The sequence below is a fragment of the Sorex araneus genome, chromosome 6 (genome assembly GCF_027595985.1).
Source record: "Sorex araneus isolate mSorAra2 chromosome 6, mSorAra2.pri, whole genome shotgun sequence".
Lineage (NCBI taxonomy): Eukaryota > Metazoa > Chordata > Mammalia > Eulipotyphla > Soricidae > Sorex > Sorex araneus.
Genome location: NC_073307.1, coordinates 88,072,664 through 88,091,605, shown reverse-complemented (window position 1 = coordinate 88,091,605; position 18,942 = coordinate 88,072,664). Strand labels below are relative to the sequence as shown.

At 58.9% G+C, this 18,942-nt stretch overlaps 1 protein-coding gene across 2 annotated transcripts; it reads left to right on the top strand.

Moving 5' to 3' along the window:
• Nucleotides 1–1,289: 1,289 nt before the first annotated feature.
• TNFRSF1A (TNF receptor superfamily member 1A) lies at nucleotides 1,290–18,886 on the top strand. 2 transcript variants are annotated; one of them, XM_055142433.1, is made up of 10 exons: nucleotides 1,290–1,613; nucleotides 11,369–11,507; nucleotides 11,991–12,119; nucleotides 14,327–14,476; nucleotides 15,028–15,106; nucleotides 16,577–16,647; nucleotides 16,749–16,862; nucleotides 17,084–17,118; nucleotides 17,667–17,913; nucleotides 18,055–18,886. In XM_055142433.1, exons 1-10 carry the CDS (start codon nucleotides 1,575–1,577, stop codon nucleotides 18,357–18,359), a joined length of 1,308 nt encoding a protein of 435 aa, XP_054998408.1. In that variant the 5' UTR covers nucleotides 1,290–1,574; the 3' UTR covers nucleotides 18,360–18,886. The 2 variants fall into 2 exon arrangements, with proteins under 2 accessions (XP_054998408.1, XP_054998409.1); XM_055142434.1 differs by lacking the exon at nucleotides 1,290–1,613 and adding an exon at nucleotides 10,602–10,736.
• The last annotated feature ends 56 nt before the right edge of the window (nucleotides 18,887–18,942 follow it).

Here is an 18,942-nt window from a genome sequence, read left to right as displayed (position 1 = left end):
TTGGGAGTCACTTTTAATGGATTATTCAAAACCAGCAACACAGAACAAATTCTTTAGGTCCTGCTTTGGGGGCAGGTTTTGGGGGTTGGGGTGGAAACATTCGAAATACGGCGGTGGGTAGGTGTAATTTAGGTGATGGGATTGGTGTTGGGATATTAAATGGAATAAATGATTGTGCTCGAGCGGGCAACAGTAACGTCTCCATTGTGAGACTTGTTGTTACTGGTTTTGGCACATCGAATACGCCACGGGGAGCTTGCCAGGCTCGGGATACTCTCGGTAGCTTGCCGGGCTCTCCGAGAGGGATGGAGGAATCGAACCTGAACCCGGGCTGGCTGTGTGCAAGGCAAACGCCCTACCCGCTGCGCTATTGCTCCAGACCAAGCAAATCGATGAACGACGGGATGACAGTGACAGTGAATACATTATTGTGAACAACTTTATAAACATTAAATTAAATTAAAAAAAGAAAGACTGCTGCCTCTGGCTCTGTGCTCTGGGGTCACTCCTGGCAGTGCTCAGGGGATTGTGCAGTAATGGGGGTTTGCATGTTCCCATCCAGAGAGATGGGAACCCGAGTGTGACGTGTGTACTGGGGTGAGGGGCAGGTGTCGGCCCCCTCCGCCACCCCCCGCCCTCAGGTCAGGGCAGAAAGCCAGGGGTGGGATGAGGATGCACTCTGGGCCCAGGGAGGTAACCCCGAAGGCATAATCGCAGGCTTCATGTGCAGGAATCCCAGGTTCGGTCCCTGGCAGCCCCCCAGCACTGCTGAGAGGCACCCTCTCAGCCCCCCCCAGCTGAGACCCAGAAGGACCCCGGGAACACCCCAAAAGGACCAGCAGGACTCCCTCTGCGAGTTGAACCCTGCTTCCGTTGCTGGGGTAAGTCCTCAAGAAAGTGGGAGATTCTGGGGTGTGAGTGGGGAACTCTGGGGGACCAGGGGGGGTCTCTAGGTCTCAGACCTTGAGCAAGAGCTGCTCCTCCTCCCCCCACCACCAGGAAAGGCTCTGAAAAGTGAGTCCTGGCCGGCAGACCCAGATGGCACAGGATTTGGGACCCACGAGGGGGCAAATGAAGGGGTGAGGGGGGAGCAGGCTGGGAGCCCCCAGGGGTCTGGTTGGGCGCAGTCAGGTGAGTGCCATGGGGAGTGGGGGCCCCCAAGGCAGCTGGGGCTGGGCCCCTCCGTGCCTGCCCTGGGCCCTGAAGGGTTAAGCAGCCTCTGCCCTCCTCCTCCTCCTCCCGCACCTCCCCTGCCTCCGCCCCCAGCTCTCTTCCTGCTATTGCGACACCCCACTCGCCTCTCCCTCCCCCTCCCACCTCCTCTCAAGGCGGCTGAAGTTTCTCCGAGTCCCTCTCCGGGGGGGACGTGGGTGCCAGTCGCGGCGTGGGCTGGGGCTGGCGGGTCTCGGGGACCTGACTGTCCCGTCTGCTCCTCCGATCTCAGGATCTCAGCGCTCCACCCCTGCGCCCTGGGGCACCTGCGTGTCCTGGGCCGGCTCCGGAGTCCACGCTGGCCCCCGCCGAGGCCCTGGCCAGCTCCCTGATGGGGGAGTGAGAGACCCCGCTGGCCGGTCATGGGCCCCCCCGCCGTGCCTGGCCTGCTGCTGACCCTGGTGAGTTGGGGGTGGGGGGTGGAGGGGCTGGTGGGTCAGGAGCAGCCCCGTGAGGCCTGACGGGGCCGGCCAGGCCTCACCCTCCAAGTTCAGGGTGGCCCATTCATTCGCCCCAGAGCCAGAGAGGCAGAGAGGACGGGGCGGCCGGCGGGAGGAGAATAAAGAGAAACGAACCTGGCCGGGAGGTGTGTGTGTGGGGGGAGTTGGCGGGGACAGAGGTGGGACCGCCAGGAACGGGCAGACGGAGGGGGCGGGAGTGTTGGCAGGGGGCGAGCTCAGAGGGAGCCGCCAGGATTCAGAGTCCAGAGCCGGCCTTGGGCAGCGGGGCTGGCCCGGGCTGGGGGCCAGGGGGCCTGTCTGAGCAGGTCTCAGGGCAGCTGCAGTTGGGTGGGAGGGAAATGTGAGGGGAAACTGAGTCTAGAAGGAGGGCGGAGGCTGCTTAACCCTCGGCGGGCTGGGCTGGGAACCTAGTGGGTTGGGGGGCACTGAGGTCTGGGCGGTGGTGGGGGGGAGCCTTGGGAGTGGAAATGAGGCGCCCCCAAAGCCCCCTCTCTCCCACAGCACCCCTACCTGCCGCCCCAACCCTCCGCCTCTGCCTCTACTCAGGCGCAGCTGCTTGGCAGGCAATGAAGGACCCCCAGGGACCCGCCTGCCCCCCACCGCGCCCTCCACCCCGCACTGGTGCCTGCTCCTCACCCCTCCTCACCCCCCCCCGCCCCCTCCCAAGACCTGAGCAAGAATCCCTTGGCTTCTCCGTCCATGATTTGGGGAAGTAGAAAGTTGTTTTCGTCACTGGAAAATGTCCCGTTCACTGGCCTGTTTTCAACTTTTCCTCCGCGTCCCTCCCTCGGGGGTTCGGGGAGCGGGGGTCATCTCCTGTTCCGAGGGCTGAGTCCCCTGTCCCCCCACTTTCTGGGGGGATGCCTCCGGGGCGCTGGCCTGCACCTCCACTTTCCCTTCTCCCCCGCTCCCCGTCCTCCGGATCATACCTTTCTCTTCTACTTGTTCCCCCAGAAACCTTCAACCTCTCGGGGTTTCCCTGTTTGAAACCTTGAAACCTTCTCCTTCCACTCCTTCCGCATTCCTGACCCCCTGTCCCGAGCCCCCATGGCTTTAGACCCTAATGCCCCTGGCACCCCAAGCTCACAGTCCCTTTCCCGCCACTCCTCAGCCCTTCTCTTCTCCCCGTTCTTCTCTGCTTCTCCCTGACCCCCCGCCAAGGGCCCTGGCATCTTCTGTTTTTTTTTTTTTTGGGGGGGGAGGTAGCACACTCCCATTTGAAGCCTGACTCCCTCGCACGCTACTGCCCGAAAATCAGGTGGTGATGCAATGCTGCTCCCCCGTCCACACCCCCCCTCAGGTTTCTCTTTCTCTAAAATGGACATAATAACCCGCACCTCCTCCTCCTCCTCGGCTGTTTTGAAGATAAAGACCTAGATTGCGAATCGAGAAGCTATTACGGGGTACCCTGGCAGAGGGGCTGCCTGGGGGTGGAGATGTCACTGGCTGCTTTTTATTTCGCTTTCTGATTGCATTCAGGCATCATGATTTGCAGTTATTCAGAGCGGGGTGTGTGGACATACTGTGTGTCCATAGTTGGGTTGTAGACACACTGTGCTCCAGCGCCAATCCCACCACCAGTGTCTCCTTCGCTCCAGGCTTCCGAGGTCTCCCTGCCTCTTGCCTCTATCTGCCCCTGTTTCAAGGGTCGGGGTGAGGAGGGCCTTGGACCCAATCTCTGAGCTGTGGGATTTACCTGGTGGCCCAGGAACAGGGCCAAGGAGAGAGAAGGCGCAGCTGGCGCTAGCTTTTTTTTTTTTCTTTTTGGGTCACACCCGGTGATGCTCCGGGGTTACTCCTGGCTCTGCACTCAGGAATTACTCCTGGCGGTGCTGGGGACCGTATGAGATTCTGGAAATCAAACCCGGGTTGGCTGCATGCAAGGCAAACACCCTCCCCGCTGTGCTATTGTTCCAGCCCTGGTGCTAGCTTTTATATGGTTAGGGTTTTAGGGGCCAGGAAAGAGCCTGGTTCAGGTTAAAACGGGGGGGGGGGGGGGGGGGGGAGTTGTCCAATTTTATTTATTTGTTTAGGGTTTGGGGGACCCCCCAGCAGTGCTCAGGGCTTAGTCTAGGCTCTGCGCCCAGGGAGTCACTCCTGGTGGTGATTGAGGGATCTTATGGAATAGCGGGATGGAACCCAGGTCCCTGTGTGCAAGGCAAGAGCCCTTCCCACTGGACTATCATTTCGGCCCCATGGATTGGGGGGTCTGGTTTTTAACGTCTGAAGCTCCATTTGGGGCTGGGGTGCGGGTGGGGGGCTCAATTGGAGTTCTATAAGGCTTGGGTTATCAATCCAACTTTTTTTTTTTTTTTTGCTTTTTGGGCCACACCCAGCGATGCTCAGGGGTTCCTCCTGGCTCTGCACTCAGGAATGACTCCTAGCGGTGCTCGGGGGACCCTATGGGATGCCGGGGATTGAAGCTGGCTTGGTCCTGTGCAAGGCAGACGCCCTCCCCGCTGTGCTATCGCTCCGGCCCTAGCCATCCAACTTTGTTGTTGTTGTTGTTGCTGTCCAAGTGTCTTACCATGCAGAAGGCGACACTGAGCATCTTCTGTGTGTGTGGTGGAGGAGGAGACGGGGCAGGTAGAATACAGGTGAGAAAGGGATGGAGAGAACAGGATCTTGCTGCTCTCCAAGAACTTACAGCCCTAAGAGGCAAGAGAACTTGCCGTGAAAAATGATTTCGCAACATCCGGAAGGAGAGCAAACAAAATCACAAAAGTGTTACCCTGTGTCAACCGGGGGTGTTGTTGGAAGGGAGCACTGCGGAGGGGCGGGGAGGGGGGACGAGAGGGGAGTGTCTCGGACTGCTCGTGTCTTTTTTTTTTATTTGCTTTTTGGGTCACACCCGGTGATGCTCAGGGATCACTCCTGGCTCTGCACTCAGGAATCACTCCTGGTGGTGCTCGGGGACCCTATGTGATGCTGGGAATTGAACCCGGATTGGCCTCGTGCAAGGCAAATGCCCTCCCCGCTGTGCTCTCGCTCCAGCCCCTGCTCTTGTCTTTTATTGGGGGGTGGAGGTTACACCTGGCAGTGCTCCCAGCGCTGTGCTGGCGGTTGGTCCGGGCAGGGTTAGGGTGCCATCTGACAGCGGCGTTCAAGGCAAGCACCTTAGCTCCTGGATGATCTCGCTGGCCCTTGCCGTCCTTTCAAGGAAAGCCAGGAATGTCCCAGGTTCGATGTGTGTGTGTGTGTGTGTGTGTGTGTGTGTGTGTGTGTGTGCATACTATCGTGTTTCAGGGGTACTTTGTACCTGGGTCTAGAGCCTCCAGTAAACCATCCCAACGAGAGATCTAGTGAGCAGGGTGGGATAGTTACCTTGGCATTCCGGCAACCATCTGCAGAGGCTGTTACTTGAGTGGCTGAAGAACAGGTATCACTTGGGTGAGGTAGAGAAGATGTCCTAGGGGTAAGAAAAAAGATTTAGGGAGCGTGGTTCAAAGGGTTGGAACATTTGCTTTGCAAGCAGATATTCCGCCCCCCTGCACACACACATCTAGTGGTGGTCTGGACTTATTCCTGGCACTGTGCTCAGAGATCACTCCTGGTGGGGGTCGGGGGAGCGAATCTGGTTCGGCTGCATACAAGGCAAGAGCCTTAAACCACTGTGCTATGGCTCCAACCTCTGCATGCAGGAACTGTGCATTCAATCCCCAGCACAGCCTCATGTCCTGAGCACTATACTGGGAGTGTCCCTAACCCCTTCCCCCCCAAAAAAAAAACAAAACAAGATATGGAGTGAGAGTTGAAGCTATTGATCGGCAGATGCATAGACAGAAAGACAGAAACCAACCATCAGCACAGAGCTGGGAACACTGCTGGGTGTAACCCCCCCCACCCCCCAAAAAAAGACAAGGGCAGCCCCACCCAGATACCCACGCTCCTTCCTGGAGCGGGCCTGGAGAGATAGTGCAGGGCGTAAGGCACTTGCCTCGCACACGGCTGAACCTAGTTCAAATCCTGGCACCCCAGATGGTCCCCTGAGCACAAAGTCATGAGTAATTCCTGAGCACCATTAATGGCCCCCCTAAAAAAAAAGAAAGAAATAAGAAAGGAAAGGAGGAAAGAAAAAAAGAGAAAGAAGAGGCAGGAGACTTGTGAGGGAGGAGAGAGGGGGCCCTTAGGTCTCGGGGTGGTGTCCGGAAGCTGATTATTTTGTTGGAGTAGAAGGATCGTGTTGAGGAACGAGGAGAAATAAAAAAAAATGAGACAGGGCTGAGTGCGGGTCCTGCATGTGTGGGGGGGTTCCGGGTTCGGGGTTCGATCCCCTGCTCCACGTGGCTCCCTGTCCCACCCCCGCCCTTGAGCTTATTTTGGGAGTGAGCGCCATACTCCGTGGTGCTCAGGGCTGAGTCCTGGTCCTGGACTCAGGGGTCAGCCCTGGCGGGCTTGGGGGGCCAGGTGGGGTGCCAGGGGTTGAAGCTGGGTCGTCATGCGCAAGGCGAGGGTCTTTCCGCTGTGCTCTCTCCCCAGCCCCGCCCGAAAGCTGAGTATGAGGTTACCCCCAGGACCCCTGGTGTGGCCCCAAACCAAAAGAAGATTGTAGAGATGGAGGGAGGTGATAAAGAATCTTGAATATGTCCCAGTGGAGGAATTCACTCATTCACTCACCCACTCACTCATTCACTCATTCATTGGCTCATTCACTCACTTAATCACTCATTCATTTACTCATTCACTCACTCACTCACTCATTTCCTCACTCATTCACTCACCCACTCACTCATTCACTCATTCATTGGCTCATTCACTCATTCATTTCCTCATTCATCCACTCACTCATTTGGTCTCCCAATCACTCATTTACTTATTCATTTACTTATTCATTCACTCACTCACTTACTCCTTCACTCATTCATTCACTAATCCATTCATTCACTCATCCACTCACTCACTCATTCATTCACTCACCCGTTTACTCCCTCACTCTTTCACTCACTCATTCATTCACTCATTCATTCATTCACTCACTCATTCACTTGCTCATTCATTCATTCCTTCATCGACAATTCTCTGAGGGCACACTGTGCCCGGAATAGTGCCCAGAAGACTCATTCGGGAGGTCTGTGGTGCGTGAGGAGTGGCAGTGATGTTCAGGGTCACGCCCTGAAGAGGAAGATTCCCACGCAGGGGAGAGCAAGTGGCAGCCTGAAGGGAGATAAGAAGGTGCAGGAAGGAGGCTGGTGGCTGACAGCTGCGAGAATCCAGATGTGAGGCAACAGAGGATGAAGGCTGACGGCCCCAGGGAGGGACAGGCACACGGGGCAGGCTGACTGACATCCAGGGGGTGGCAGGGGGCAGGGTCTGGGCTCGGACACCAAGTGTGACACTCATGGAATCCAGACGAATTCCCTCTGGGGCACGTGAAGGGTGGGGGGGGGCGGGGAGGGGCTGGCCGGATGGAAGCGGGTCTCCAACAGGAGGGAGCAGAAGCAGAAGGTTTCTTTTTGTTTTGGGTCACACTCAGGATGCTCAGGACTGACTCCTGGCTCTGCACTCAGGGATCACTCCTGGCAATGCTCAGGGGGGCCCTCTGGGGTGCGGGGGATCGAACCCAAGTCAGTCACATGCAAGGCAACCGCCCGCCCCGCTGTAGCTCTCGCTCCTGAAGTTCCAAAGTCTTTGTTACCGATATGGGTGACAGACATCTCCCAGAGAGCGAGTGAAACCCGGATTCTCAAGAAACGCCTTAGAGAGAGGGAGGGAATCTGTGTGTGTGTGTGTGTGTGTGTGTGTGTGTGTGTGTCTGTGTGTGTCTTTGTGTGTGTCTGTGTGTCTGTGTCTTGCATACGTGCATGCATGGGGAGAGAATCTGTGTGTGTGTGTGTGTGTGTGTGTGTGTCTGTGTGTCTGTGTCTTGCATACGTGCATGCATGGGAAGGTGGGGGAGAGCTTGAGAGCACTTTCTTGGACAGAGACATGCTCTTACAGGGGTGGGGCGGGGAGGGGGGACACCGCCTCCCTCCTTTTCTCTTTGGGAACCACTGGCTTTAGCAGGAGACAGATCGCACACTAGATCAGCCCACAAGCCCAGGTTTAATTTGTGCCCCCACTTCTGGGCGCTGAGAGATTTACCCACGGGCGAGACACTTATCGCCAGCCACGGTCCTCTCTGCTCTCTCATCTCTCAGCGTTTATGGTCTATTTGGGGAGATCCTATCTGCCTACCCCAGATAATTGTGTGATGATAAGAAGCCAGAGGGGAGATAAGGTTAATTCATGTCATTAACGTTCACAGGGTGGGGGGGAGGAGGGGGCTGAAGGCTAGTGAGCTGGGGGGGGGAGTTATTAGCCCAGGGCTGTGGGGGAGGGAGGGGGTGCTCCGGTCCGGCCTCTCTCTCTCTCTGTCTCTCTCTTTCTGTCTCTGTCTCTCTGTCTCTCTCTGTCTCTCTCTCTGACTCTCTCTCTGTCTCTCTCTGTCTCTCTCTCTCTCTGTCTCTCTCTCTCTCTGTCTCTCTCTCTCTCTGTCTCTCTCTCTCTCTCTCTCTCTCTCTCTCTCTCTCTCTCTCTCTCTCTCTCTCTCTCGCAGGAGACCTTGGCTCCCCCCAGATCTTGACATTTCATAGGGGAGACTTTTTTTTTTAAATTTTTATTTTTTTATTAATGAGTCACGGTGCGGGTGCAGCTACAGAGTTTCGTGCCCGTGCTACAGTCATGCAATATTGGGGGAGACATTTGAAGTGGTAGGGGTGAGGTGTTGGCGTCGGGAGGGAGGGAGGGCGGGCGGGCGGCGCCAGGGTCAGTGTTCGATCACAGTGTCTCTGGCCTAGCCCTGGCACCCTCGCACAGGAAGTCACACTCTACGGCCTTCCGAGGCGGAAACTGCGGGGGAGCCGGAGGGGTGCAGGCCACCCCCTCAGCTGGGCTGTCTCTCGCAGGCCCTCCCCGCCTTCCGGCTGTGCCCCCCCCCTGCAGGTGAGAGCCGCTCAGACTGGGGTCCTGGTGCCTTTTCCTGGCTGGCGGCCAGGATGCCAACCCTAGATGCCAACCCTAGGTGCCTGCCAACCCTAGGTGCCTGCAGTGGGAGATCCCCGGGGCCCCCACTGCTGGGGGGGGGGGGTGTCTGGGAAGCTCCGCTGCCGCTCTCCACCCTCCCTTCTCCCTCACGCCCTCATTCCTGGAAGTCGAGGCCCCGAGGCCCCGAGTACCCGGCACCAGTACCCACACACCTCAGTTTTTCCTGTGCTGCCAGCGGGGGCTGGGGGCAGACTCAGAATCCGTGTCTCGTTTCTTAAAGATGATCTGGGCTGGGGCTGGAGCGATAGCACAGCAGGGAGGGCGTTTGCCTTCCATGCGGCCGACCCGGGTTCGATTCCCAGCATCCCATAGGGTCCCCTGAGCACTGCCAGGGGTGATTCCTGAGTGCATGAGCCAGGAGTGACCCCTGAGCATCGCCAGGTGTGATCTAAAAAGAAAAAAAGAAAAGATGATCTGGGCTCCCCAGGGGGCTTGTGTGTCCCACCAACACCCCCCCTCCCTCCCTCCCTCCCTCCCCCTCCCCACCCCATCCGACCGGCCAGAACCAGCCAGGCTGTGGGAATGTGGTGAACCCCCTGCGGCCAGGGCAGGCCTGGGTTTGCTTCTTGCTGGAACTGGGGAGTGTGTGTGGGGGGGCCGGTGTGGGAAGCCAGAGACCTGGGTTATCTGCTGGGGGGGGTGCAGGGGGGCGGGGACCGGGCTCAGCCGAGGAGGAGGGGGAGGGGGTCTGAAGGATGGGGTGGGAAGAGGAAGCCAGGGCTGGGGTAAGGATGGCAGAGGCCGTTTGCCATTTCCTGAAGCAGCTGGGCCAAGTGGGACAGGGGTGCAAGGCCTGATGGGGAGGGGGGAGGTGGGCTTGGAGTGGGGGGGAGGGAGGGACCAGCGTGGGGGGGGCGGGGTCTTCACTGCTGGCTGGTCCCTCCTCGAGTCTTAGAGTCTTTCTGCTGACTCATGACCCCTGAGGAGCCCGGGGAAGCTTCTGGTTCCTTCTCCCCTCCCTTAGCTGATCCCCGCCACCCGGCACCCCCCACCCCAGGCCCTGAGTCACTGGGCGGGGCTGCTGGGAAGAGGTTTCCTTTCCCGGAGCTCCTTAACCCTGGAGGTGCTGGGGGTGTGGGGGACACGTGCGCAGGGCTGGGGCGGGGTGCGGGGGGGGGGGGGGGGGGGGTGTTTCCTCAAAGGCCAGAGGTCGCTTGCTGCAAGCTGTTTTCCCTTCCCTGGCCTTTCAAGACAGTCCAGAACCTGAGGCTCCCCGCCCCCCCCCCCAACCGTCTGGAACTGGGGTTCTAAGCGGGATCGGATTGCCTCCTGGGGTGGGGAGCCGCTGCTTCCCAGAACTGCCCTCAAAGGTTTCCTGTTGCCTTGGGGGTGCTGGGGTGGGGGCTGGCTGAGGAGTGGGGGGGCGGGGGGGGCGCGGGGGAGGGCGGGCAGGGCAGGGGTGAGGGGGGTGTCGGCCTGTTTCTCTGTGCGACTGCCCCGTCTGGGCCTTGGCTTTGGGGCAGCAGCAGTGGGATACCCCTCCCCTTGGTGGGGACTCAGGGGGACCCCCCTGTCTGCGGGGAACCGGGGTGCTGTTTGGAAGCCCTCCCCTGGCCTGGTGCACCTACTGCTCCCCGCTGTTTACTTCCTCTTCGCAGGGGCAGGGGCGGGGCGGGGGCTCCCAGCTCTGTCCGCCCCCCCCCCCCCCCCGCACCCCCCTCCCCCGTGCCCATTCTGGTTTGGTGGGTTTTCACTCCCTGGCGCTGTGTGTCTTTCTCTTTTTTTCTTCTTTTCTTTTCTTGCTTTTTGGGGGTCACACCCAGCGATGCGCAGGGGTTCCTCCTGGCTCTGCACTCAGGAATCACTCCTGGCGGTGCTCAGGGGACCCTATGGGCAGCTGAACCCGGGTTGGCCGCGAGCAAGGCAGACGCCCTCCCTGCTGTGCTATGGCCCCAGCCCCTGTGCCCTGTGTCCTAGCACAGCCCTCCCTGCCGGGCTGGAGCCACGGGACAGCGGGGAGGGCGTCTGCCTGGTACATTGGGTCCCCAGCATTCCATAGGGGCCCTGAGCACAGAAGCAGGAGTGACCGGGCACAGCCAGGTGTGGGTCCCAGACTAAACAAATCTAAGCCCCGCTTTCCCCTCCCCCCACCCCTCCCGATCCTGAGATCCTGGGGGCTGCAGCTTGGGAGGGTGGGCCAGGGCTGAGGTCGCCCGCCAGCTCCCAGTGCCCAGGCCGGTCCTGGGGAGGATGGGAGGGACACGTGTGTGTGTGTGTGTGTGTGTGTGTGTGTGTGTGTGTGTGTGTGTGTGTGTGTGTAAGGACAGGAGAGGGCGGAGGAGCTGGAGGTGCAGTGGCCGGAGGGCCCTGGGTAGAAGGAGGCAGGACAGCGGGCAGGGACTTGCCTCCTACTCCCAGTGGCCGTCCTCCCCCTCCCGCCATACCCCTCCTGCCATCCTCCCCCTCCTGCCATCCGCCCTCCCTTTGTTTTACCCCTCCCGCCATCCCCCCTCCCGCCGTCCTCCCCCTCCCTCCATCCCCCCTCCCTCCATCCTCCCCCTCTCTCCATCCCCCTTTCCTCCGTCCTACCCCTCCCACCACCCCTCTCCCACTGTCCTCCCCCTCCCATCCCCCCTCCCGCCATCCCCCTCCTGCCATCCTCCCCCTCCCCCTACCCCCCCTCCCGCCGGCCTCCTGCTCCTGACGGCCTCTCTATTCTGGACTCCCCTCAGGTGCTCCAGGCTGTGCTGGTGGCAGTACAGTCCACAGGGGCGACTGGACTGAACACGGAGAATAAAGGCAGCCCGTGTCCCCCGGGAAAATATGTCCACCCTGAAAATAACACCATCTGCTGCACCATGTGCCATAAAGGTCAGAGAAATGGGGAACAGGGACTCTCTCCGCCCTGGGTCTCTGCTTCTTCCTTTGTTTTTTGTTTTACAAAAAAAAAAAAAAAGATTTTTTTTTTAAATCTTGGGCTCCCCAAACCTACATTTGTCACCTCTCCCAGGAAGTCCTCCCTCCTTTCCCCTCCTGAAGGTTTGGGGTGGCCTGGCTTTAATTTTTTTCTGTGATTGGCTTCTTTCTATCTATTCCTGGGGCTGGAGGCTGACGCTGCCCTTCCTCCCCCTCCCCTCCCCTCTCCCCCACAACACAGGAACCTTCTTTTTATTGTGGGGGGGGGCTTTTGGGGTCACACCCGGAGATGCACAGGGGTTCCTCCTGGCTCTGCACTCAGGAATGACTCCTGGCGGTGCTCGGGGGACCCTATGGGATGCTGGGACTTGAACCCGGGTGGGCCGTGTGCAAGGCAAGCGCCCTCGCCGCGGTGCTATCGCTCTGGTCCTCTCACAGGAACCTACCTGAAGACTCACTGTGAGAACTCCTGGATGAGCACGGGCTGTGAGCCGTGTGCAGAGGGCACCTACATCGCCCAGCAGAACTACCAGCAACGGTGCCTCAGCTGCTCCCGGTGCCGCAAAAGTGAGTCTCCGCCGAGGGCAGGGCTGTGAGCAGGAGGCGTGTGGCTGGGCTCTTTATGCTGGTTGCTTCGTTGGTTGTGTTCTGTGTCTTGTGGGGGATATTCCCGGGGATACCTAGTTAGATGGTAATAGCAGTATTACCAATGATGGAGGACTGGAGCCATAGCACAGTGGAGAGGGCGTTTGCCTGGCACGCAGCCGACCCGGGTTCGAGTCCCAGCATCCCATAGGGTCCCCTGAGCACCGCCAGGAGTGATTCCTGAGTGTATGAACCAAGAGTCACCCCTGTGCATTGCCGGGTGTGACCCAAAGAGCAAAAAAAAATTAAAATTAAAAAATAGGGGGCTGGAGTGATAGCACAGTGGGTAGGGTGTTTGCCTTGCACGCAGCCGACCTGGGTTGGTTCAAATCCCAGCATCCCATATGGTCCCCCGAGCACCGCCAGGAGTAATTCCTGAGTGCAGAGCCAGGAGTAACCCCTGTGCATTGCCGGTGTGACCCAAAAAGCAATAAATAAATAAATAAATAAATAGAAAATAACCAATACTACCAATGATGGCTTCACACACACATCATTCTGATGCTACATACATAATCAGTGCCCACTTCTCTCCACCGAGGTCTAACGGCCTCCAGTTTCAGCCCCTCCCCTAACTTAACCTAGTTCTTTTTTTTTTTTCCCCTTTGGGTCACACCCTGCGATGCTCAGGGGTTACTCCTGGCTCTGCACTCAGGAATTACCCCTGGCGGTGCTCAGGGGACCCTATGGGATGCTGGGGATCAAACCCAGGTTGGCTGCTTGTAAGGCAAACACCCTCCCCGCTGTGCTATCGCTCCAGCGCCCCAAAACCTAGTTCTTGAACCAAATGTTCAGTTGAGTTGTCTTGGCCGCTTGCTGTTTTCTAACATGTATTTTTTGTTTGTTCGTTTGTTTGTTTTTTGGTTTGCTTTTTGGGTCACCCCTGGCAACGCTCAGGAGTTATTCCTGGCTCTGCACTCAGGAATTACTCTCGGCAGTGCTGAGGGACCATATGGGATGCCAGGGATCGAACCCGGGTTGGCCAGGGGCCAGGCAAGCGCCCTATCTGCTATACTATCACTCTGGCCCTCTTACATGTATTTTTGTTTCTTGTTTGTTTGGGGGCCACACCCAGCAATTCTGCACTCAGGGATCACTCCTGGCAGGGTTTGTGGGACCATAGAGGATATAGGGGATCGAACCCGGAACGTCCTCGTGCAAGGCAAACACCTTACCCTCTGTGCTATGGCTCTGTTTTCCCCCCATCACCCCGCAACTCCCTTCTTGAAATGTATCGGCTGTTGTTGTTTTGGGGTCACACCGCTGGTACTTGGGTTTACTTCTGACTGGGCACTCAGGAATTCCTCCTGGCAGTGCTTGGGGGACCCTACGGGATGCCGGGGATTGAACCCAGGTTGGCGGCGTGCAAGGCAAACGCCCTATTTGCTATACTGTCGCTCCGGCTCTACAGGGCATCTTTAAAACCCCCACAGGCGGGTGAGTGATCACTGTATCTATCCCTCTCCTGCCGACACACCTCACTCAGCACGATCCCCCCAGTTTCACCCACGGGGCGATACACTGCAGGACTTTTGTCCTTTCTTCCAGCTGCAGAGTATTTTTTTTTTTTTTTTGCTTTTTGGGTCACACCTGGCGATGCACAGGGGTTACTCCTGGCTCTGCACTCAGGAATTACCCCTGGCGGTGCTCAGGGGACCACATGGGATGCTGGGAATCGAACCTGGGTCGGCCGCGTGCAAGGCAAACGCCCTCCCCGCTGTGCTATCGCTCCAGCCCCTGCAGAGTGTTTTGTTGCATAAAGGAACCACAGCCTCTGACTCCATCCTGGGCCATCCAGGGCATTGCCATGTCTAGGCCATGCGGGCGTGTGTGTGTGTGTGTGTGTGTGTGTGTGTGTGTGTACACAGAACTGTAAGCAGGTGTGTGCGTGAGTGTGCTGGGGTCTGTGTATGCCCTGGGCACAGTGTGGTGGGGGTGTCACCAGGAGGGTTATGTATGTCGGGGGGGACCCAGGGCAAGCCAGGTTGCCATGGGGACCCCGGGCGCACAGTGTGGTGGGGGTGTCACCAGGAGGGTTATGTATGTCGGGGGGGACCCAGGGCAAGCCAGGTTGCCATGGGGACCCCAGGCGGCGGGCTCACTCCTGTGTCATCTCCTTCCCTTCCCAGACCTGAAGCAGGTGGAGCTTTCCCCCTGCACGGCAGAGCAGGACACTGTGTGCGGCTGTGGGCCCAACCAGTACCGCTCCTACTCGGGATCTAGTCTGTTCTACTGCATGAACTGCAGCCCCTGCCTCAATGGCACCGTCTATATCTCCTGTGAGTACCCCATGCCTCCCCGGGGGTCCCCCGCTCCCCATCTTTCCGCACTTCCTTCCCTTCCCTCTCCGCTCTGGCCCACTCCACCCTCCTGGCCCCTCCTCCTTCTGGGGTCTTGCTGTGTGTGTGTGCGCGCGCGCGTGCACGCGTGCGTGTGTTAGTGTGTGTATATATGTGTGTGTGAGTATGTGTGTATGTATGTGAGTGTATGAGTGTGTGAGCGTGTGTATATATGTGTGTATGTGTGTGAGTGTGTGCATGTGAGTGTGTGTATGTTGAGTGTTTGTGTGAGTGTGTGCATGTGAGTGTGTGTGATGTGTATGAGTGTTTGTGTGTGTGTGTATGTGATGTGTGAGTGTGTATACGTGTGTATGTGTGTGGGTGTGTGTTTGTGTGTGAGTGTGTGTATGTGTGTGAGCATGTGTATATGTGTGTGAGTGTGAGAGTATGTGTGAGTGTGAGAGTCTGTGTGTGTGTGCGCCATGTGTGTGTGTGTGTGCATGCGTGCCGACTCTTCAGCTCAGCTGCCTTCACTGTGTCTCCTCCTACAGGTGGGGAAAACCAGGATACAGTCTGCAACTGCCACGCCGGATTCTACCTGAAGAAGAATAGGTGTGAGCCCTGTGCTAAGTGAGTACCTCTCTCAGCTGCCGGTGGCTGCACCCGGGATGGTGCGTGGTAGGGGTGAGGGAGGATGACTCTAGGTGGAACCACTGGCAGTGTGTGGGAGACCCCCAGGGGCTCTGTCTCCGTCTGACAGTACGGTGGGGGCCGGATAACCCGTCTCCCACCTCCTCACTCCTCCAATCTCTCTCTTGGTTACATCTGGTGATGCTCAGGGCTCACTCCTGGCCCCGTGCTGAGGGATCACTTAGCACAGATCCCCGGGGATCACTCCTGGTGGGCTCAGGGGACCCTAGGGGATGCCGAGGGTTGAGTCTAGATGGGGCTGCACTATGGCTCACGCCCTGTGTCAGATGGTTTTTGTGTGCATGGTGCTGGGGGTCAAACCCAGGGCCTCGTGCATAGGAGATGAACGCTGCGCCCCAGTTATCTCCCTGGCTCCTTGCTTCTCAGGCCTTGAGGAGGTTTCGGGGTGCAGGCTCCCGCCTTGAGGACATGGCCATCAGATCCTGGCCAAGGGGACCACTCTGGTTCAGTAGCACCAGACCAGACACCTGACATGTTCTGCATCATGCATGACATAGCTGGGTTTTACCTGCACACACAGTATGAGTGTGTGCATGCGTGTGTGTGTGTGTGTGTGTGTGTGTCCACAGGCACCTGTGAGATCAATTTCCACTTGAAAATGAAACGAGTCTGTGACGGGCTGACGTCTCATTCCTCTCCATCAGTTCCATAGACGGGTTTAATTCCCATTTGATCAAGAGGGAGCCTTGGTACTTATCAGGCCAAGGACTTCCAGCAACGGGGTATTTTTTGCTTTTTTCCTTTGGGGCTGTGTTTCTCCCATGTGTAACGCCAATCCCCACCCCCACCCAGCTCACCCATGCTATTTCTTCTTTTATTTTTATTGAGGAGCAATAGCACAGAGGGTAGAGCGTTTGCCTTGCACGCGGCCGACCCAGGTTCGATTCCTCCACCCCTCTCGGAGAGGCTGGCAAGCTCCCCGTGGCGTATTCGATATGCCAAACACAGTAACAACAAGTCTCACAATGGAGACGTGACTGGTGCCCGTTCGAGCAAATCCATGAACAACGGGGGATGACAGTGCTACAGTGCTATTTTTATTGGAAATTTTTTTTTTTTTTTTGCTTTTTGGGTCACACTCGGCGATGCACAGGGGTTACTCCTGGTTCTACACTCAGGAATTACTCCTGGTGGTGCTCAGGGGACCCTATGGGATGCTGGGAATCGAACCCGGGTTGGCTACGTGCAAGGCAAACGCCCTCCCCACTGTACTATTGCTCCAGCCCCGGAAATTTTTTTTTTTTTTTAAGTTTTTGGGTCAGGTCCTGCTGTGCTCAGAGGACCGTGCGCAGCACCAAGGATCAAATCCGGGTCAGCCGCAAGCAAGGCCAGTGCCTTAGTTCCTGTACTATCTCTCTGTTGTAAACTATCTCCGTTTTCTTCTCGCAGCTGTAAGAACAACTCAGACTGTGTAAAGCTGTGCTCTCCCCAGAGACCGGTTGTTGTCCCGGAGGACAAAGGTGAGAAGATCAGGAGCAAGTCATCACCCTCCGGCCTCTCCTGTCCCCTCCCGTAGCCCTAGCCAGCCTGCCCCTCTGACCAACACCCCCTCTGTGTCCAGGTACCGAGGTGCTACTGCCCCTGGTCATCTTCTTCGGCCTCTGCCTCCTGTGCCTCCTGTCCTCTGTGCTTCTGTGCCGCCTGCCCCGGTGGAAATCCAAGCTGGCCTCCATCGGTGAGTGGATTCTGCAGCGGGAGGGGCAGGGGCCGGGCGGAGGGTGGCTAAGCATAGAGGGAAACGGTGAGCCTGTCACACTGCAGGGGGGAGGTGTGTGTAGTCCCTGGGGCCCCCTAGGCCCTGAAGCATGGCACCACAAGTCCCCAGGGGCCCCAGCCCTCCTTTCGGGGCGCAGACAGGAAGTGAAGTCACTCACACTACGTTTCTTTGTCTTATAGTTTGTCCTCAAAAACTATCCACTCCTATCAAAGAGGTAAGTCGAGGCACCTCACCCCCCCATTTCCCCGAACGGCCCCCTGGGAATGATGCCTGTAATGATGCCAGCTAGCCCTCAGTCACCTGTCACCCTTGGGTTCCCCCCCCCGTCCCCCCATTCTCTCTAGCCCCCCCCCCCGTGGTTTTCAGCCGCTGGTCCCTGTGGGCCCGTGTGGCTTGGCAGGTGAAGGAAGGTCGGAAGCTTCAACTGCTGGTCGGGGCTGCAGATCAGGGGGCCACCTGCAGGCGTTAACAGGGTCAAGAAAGTGGCCTGGGCGGGTAATCCAGCAGGTAGAGCGCCCACCTGGCACCGGGCTGGTCTGGTCCGCTCCCTGGCACTCCCTAGGGTCCCTCGAACCCCTCCAGGAGTGATCCCTGAGTGCAGAGTCAGGAGTCGCCACTGAGGGTGGCCGAAAGGAAATCCAAGTGGGAAAAGGCTGCGTTTAGCCCCAAGGCGTTACTCAGGCGGGGGTGGGGGTGGGGGTGGGTGCGCAGGGGGGTTCTCTCTCACTCCCACCCGCTCAGGCTGCGCCTTTTCTCTCTCAGGGGGAGCCTGATCCCGGGAAGTTTGGGCCAGGCGGCCCTTATTCTTCCCCCACCTTCAGTCCCATCCCCACCGTCGTCCCTTCTCAAAATTCTGAAACCTGGCCTCACTTCGGACCACCCCCGAGGGAGACGGCCCCGCCCCTCCTGAAGGCTGCCCTCGCCCCGGGGTCCCCGGACCCCAGCCTGAGCCCCAGCTCCTGCCTCCTGCCGAAGCAGGAGGACGGCGCCCCGCAGCCGCGCCCCGACGGTGAGTTGGCTGGGGGCGCACGCGCGCGCGCGCACGCACAGGGAGCGGGCGGGGAGGGGCGCGTGGCGCGCGCGCGTGATGAGGGCGCGCCCCCCACCCCCGACCCCGCGTGGCTCACCACCCCGCCACCCCTCCGCCCAGACCCCGCGATGCTGTACGCCGTGGTGGACGGCGTGCCCCCGACGCGCTGGAGGGAGTTCGCGCGGCGGCTGGGCCTGGGCGAGCACGAGATCGAGCGGCTGGAGCTGCAGAACGGGCGCTGTCTGCGCGAGGCGCACTACAGCATGCTGGCGGCCTGGAGGCAGCGCACGCCGCGCCACCTGGCCTCGCTGGAGCTGCTGGGCAGGGTGCTCTGCGACATGGACCTGCGGGGCTGCCTGGAGGACATCCAGGAGGCGGTGGCAGGCCCCGCCCCCGGCGCGCCCGCGCCCCACCCGCCCCGGTGAGGCCACGCCCCCGCCCCCTGGGGCGCTACCTCTTCAGTGCAGTTTGGGGGGCGGGGCAGCCCCTCATTCCCCCTCCCCGACAAGGACAGTGCAAAAAAATAACTCCCCCCCCCACCCGGGAACCGCCTCCCGGAAGGGCCTCGGAGGGGCTGGCATCCGGTGGGTACCAGTGGATGCCAGTCCCTCACTGTACATAGCTTTACTCGGCGGCCTGAGTGCATGTGTGCGTGTGTGCGTGCATGTGTGTGTGTTTGCGTGTGTGCATGCGTGTGTGCGTGCGTGCGTGCGTGCATGTGTGCGTGTCTGAGCGCACCCCGAAACCCTGGTCTTTGCTGCTGACATCTCATGGCCCAGCGGGCTTAGATCCCCAGCAACCAGCACCGGGTGCCAATTAGGGGCCACCTCGGGCTGGCCCTGGATTCCTTCTCACAGTCAGTGAGCAACGAGCAACGTTCGCCTGCCTCGATTGTACCGTTACAGTCTTTCTGTGTTACACTAAATAAACCTGACACATCTTTTGCCCTCGGCCTGGATAAGCGCTGGTGACTTTAGGCGGGGCTGGAACTGTCCCCCCGGGGTCCGG

Coding starts and splice junctions, on each gene's coding strand:
- TNFRSF1A (XM_055142433.1), top strand. CDS start 1,575: ATGGGCCCCCCCGCCGTGCCTGGCCTGCTGCTGACCCTG. Junction 1,614..11,368: donor CTGGCCTGCTGCTGACCCTG/GTGAGTTGGGGG, acceptor GACTCCCCTCAG/GTGCTCCAGGCTGTGCTGGT. Junction 14,477..15,027: donor TGGCACCGTCTATATCTCCT/GTGAGTACCCCA, acceptor CTCCTCCTACAG/GTGGGGAAAACCAGGATACA.